The sequence below is a fragment of the Haliotis rubra genome, unplaced genomic scaffold (genome assembly GCF_003918875.1).
Source record: "Haliotis rubra isolate DU_JTF1 unplaced genomic scaffold, ASM391887v1 Scf36, whole genome shotgun sequence".
In the NCBI taxonomy this organism is placed as follows: domain Eukaryota; kingdom Metazoa; phylum Mollusca; class Gastropoda; order Lepetellida; family Haliotidae; genus Haliotis; species Haliotis rubra.
Window position 1 is genome coordinate 3,561,000 of NW_025767035.1, and position 3,342 is coordinate 3,564,341.

General features: G+C 38.9%; 1 protein-coding gene across 1 annotated transcript; it reads right to left on the reverse strand.

Annotated features, from left to right (window-relative positions):
- Positions 1-462: 462 nt before the first annotated feature.
- Positions 463-2,584, reverse strand: LOC124285449 (the record flags this gene model as incomplete). Its single annotated transcript, XM_046721673.1, has 3 exons — positions 463-909; positions 1,453-1,562; positions 2,481-2,584. Coding segments are annotated over 3 exons (556 nt in total), but the record flags the coding sequence as incomplete, so codon positions are not given.
- Positions 2,585-3,342: the final 758 nt, after the last annotated feature.

Below are 3,342 nucleotides of genomic sequence, written 5' to 3' on the forward strand. Positions count from 1 at the left end.
TGCGCTGCCTGTATCGAGGGATCAAAAAGCACAGCGATGAACAAAATGAGATCCCCTTTGTCCTCACAGGTGTCCCTAGATATATCCCGACAGAATAGTCCTATATTTCTGTTAGAGCACAGGCAAATACCCCCAACTATCCGACTCTTAATTTCAATGTTTATGCAGCTCGAACTGATGTGTAAACTGTAATTCTGGGAGTTACATAATTGAAATATCATTGCACAACACGTGGCCCTTTTTAATAGCCTCATAGTGGTTTAACCATGTTATTACCCATTCCGCTCAGCCTTTACTGTAAATATAACAACCATGAATAAGCAAGACTAACTTTTCCACTGTATCTCCCATCTCACTGATTCTCTTTTCCAAGTAGCTCTATATTCAAGTGATATACTTTCAAAGACTACCTATAGCGTTAGTCTTGACATACAGGCTTGATCTACACTTCATGCAATAACACTGAGCTTGGCCACAGCTGTTTCAATAACGCAAATATAGACGATAACAAACAATGTCATATCAAATGATTTATTGTGGTACTTATGAGTCCTTGTATGCGGTGTTTTATGCCCGTAAGGCATAGTCTGGGGCATCTGATGGTGGCATCCGTTCACTGGGCAGGCCATATGTTCGGACAAGGAATGCAGGCCCGCCATGCCTTTTGGACATCCGCCTTGAGTGTCCATCTAGGCGTTTGAAGTGCCGATCCACAAACTCTGATCCCCAAGGCAACGGTCTTAAAAGGAAATGTTTGGCTGCCTCGTTTTCATCTTCTCCTTCTTCGGAGAAGTCCTCCTCACTCGAGATATACTCATTTGATTGCAGCAGTCTCTGTAATTTGGACACCTCGTCCGTTGGCATTTTTCCTTCTAACACACGGAGAGCCGTTCGCCTGCGGTTGCGTTTCTGCAAGGAAACCATGATATTATAATAATACAGCTTCAAGAGGTTACCATTTTTATGCGTGACCAAAAATCTGTAATATCCCTATTTGTCATTTCAGATTAACCACTACCGACAAATAAACTTCACTACATCTATCTTATACTAATTTGCTGAAAGTGTTGGCGGTAAAGGTAGCCAAACTTGGGTATGAAATAAGAAAATAACGTGGAGGCACAAAAACATGATCCCAAGATTTGCAACTGTTATGGGACGTAACAAACGACACGACGCAACTGTGCAAAACTTAATCGACAATAGTTCCGTGTCTGTTTTAAATAACCACTGGTTTCATTAATATTGATCTAATTTGTCTTAAGTTTTAACGATGTTGTGTCTTTATGGAAGTACTATCAGAATCAGTAGTTCAATTAAAAAGCTTCTCGTGTAATTTGTCGAAGTTTTATTAAATGGATTCAAACAAACACAAAAACTGCATTCTAGTATACTAAAATGCAAATGCAGTCAACACAAATCATTGTTCTGTTTGTATATATTGCAACTTACGTTTGCTTTCCTCTGCTGTCTTTTTAGCTTTTTCCTGCAGTCCTGCAACACCCCCTTCTCCTTCTTCTTAAAAGTCGACTTTAAGCAATGAAAGTAGGTCACGGCTGCCTCTGCAAATATGTTTTTTGTATTTCAATTGTATTCATTGCTTATTTAAGGAAGTGAGTGAGTTTAGTTTTACGCCGCATTCAGCAATATTCCAGCTATATGGCAGCGGTCTGTAAGTTGATACAGTGATCAACAGCATGGGCATCGATCTGCGCAATTGGGAACCGATGACATGTGTCAACCAAGCCAGCGATCTTGACCAACCCGATACCGTTAATCGCCTCTTACGACAAGCATGGGTTACTGAAGGTTCATTCTAACCCGGACCTTCACGGGTGGAGTGAACTGAGTAGGTGAGTGGAGTGAGTGAATAGTGGTGAATAAACATGGTTATAGATAATTTACAGATGTTTCATCAATGAGTCAGTTATGGAAAGTACATGTTCATTGTTTTACATCAGTTGTGTTTTACAGCAATACTATTATCAATGCTTATTTCTTGTCAGGTCGTAAACGCACGTTTAAAATATTTGTCGTTGACTTGCTGCTCCTCCCGGCTGTTGATGAGTTGTTTCGCTTTTTTGTTACCTCTCGGTTAATAGGATGATCAAATCTGAAAAGAAAATGATGATTTTCTTGTGGTCTAGGTTTATAGTTTTCTAATTATAACTGTATACGACATTTTTAAACATATTCTAAAGCAAGTGTACAGACTGAAGTATACAATTTTACCCTCAGCGTAAAATCCCATTTCGTTGGTTCATCAGATTCAGCAAGTTCCCTTACAGCATAACGGACGGATGCCTAAAGAATAATTTGGGATTTGTTTTAAAAACAAGCATTTTAAAACAAGTATCTCTCTCTCTCTCTCTCTCTCTCTGAATTATAGCAATCTTGGATATCAACATTGTGGATATTGTGACAAATCTTTAAAACACTACCAAAATGCAACGTAACAAAAAGCAAAATAACGACATTACCTTTACTGGACGGTGGAACCTTCCTCTCCTCTGCCCTGCAAGGCCTGCTAGTCTGCATAGGTCGTCCACATTCACTTTCACTGCTATTTCTCGCTCGTTCAAATCTATAGAAGAAAGTAATATTACAAAAAGCTAGAGGATAGTTAAATCATCTTGGAATAATAATGACCGCAATGTATATTGATATCGTAAGTCATTACATGAATGTCACGAATTTTAATGCATCGGAACCCTGGTATAAAATGCATATTGAAATTAATGCGAGTGTCATTGCATAAGAGTAATGCAAATCCACATAGGCTGGGAAACACACTATCACAAACGTGTGCTCTGGACTAATATCTTTGAGTGTTTAATTAACAAGTACAGTATATGGTAAGCAGTTGATGAAACTAGGGTCAAGTCACGAACCATGCTAGTCTGTCCTCAAAGTCCCTGAACCGCATTGTTTTCCCTTCAGCCCAGCCCGTTCTTGCAATGCACAAAGCTCTAAATGGAAGCAAGTATAGATTTCCTTGGAACCTCCTCTCACTTTGGGCTCCTTTTCATCTCAAGTGGAATCATTTGTCTGTTCGAAATGATATATAGTCAGATACTACGGTTTAGTTTAGTACTGTGCAAGAGGCTTTGTCAACAATCTTGGGAGGCAAGCCTATCAATATCAGCTTTAAGTTATTGTTTGGGTAAGTTTACTCTAAAATATGTACGTAAATGCTAATATTTCATCGCTTAAATCTTTGGCTATCTCGAGCCCTAATTAATTCATAGGCAAATCCGACAGTCTGTGTTCCAACGTGACTATGATTAAGGCCTGAATTGTAAAACATTAGGGATGAATACTCGCCATTATATATGCAATTAA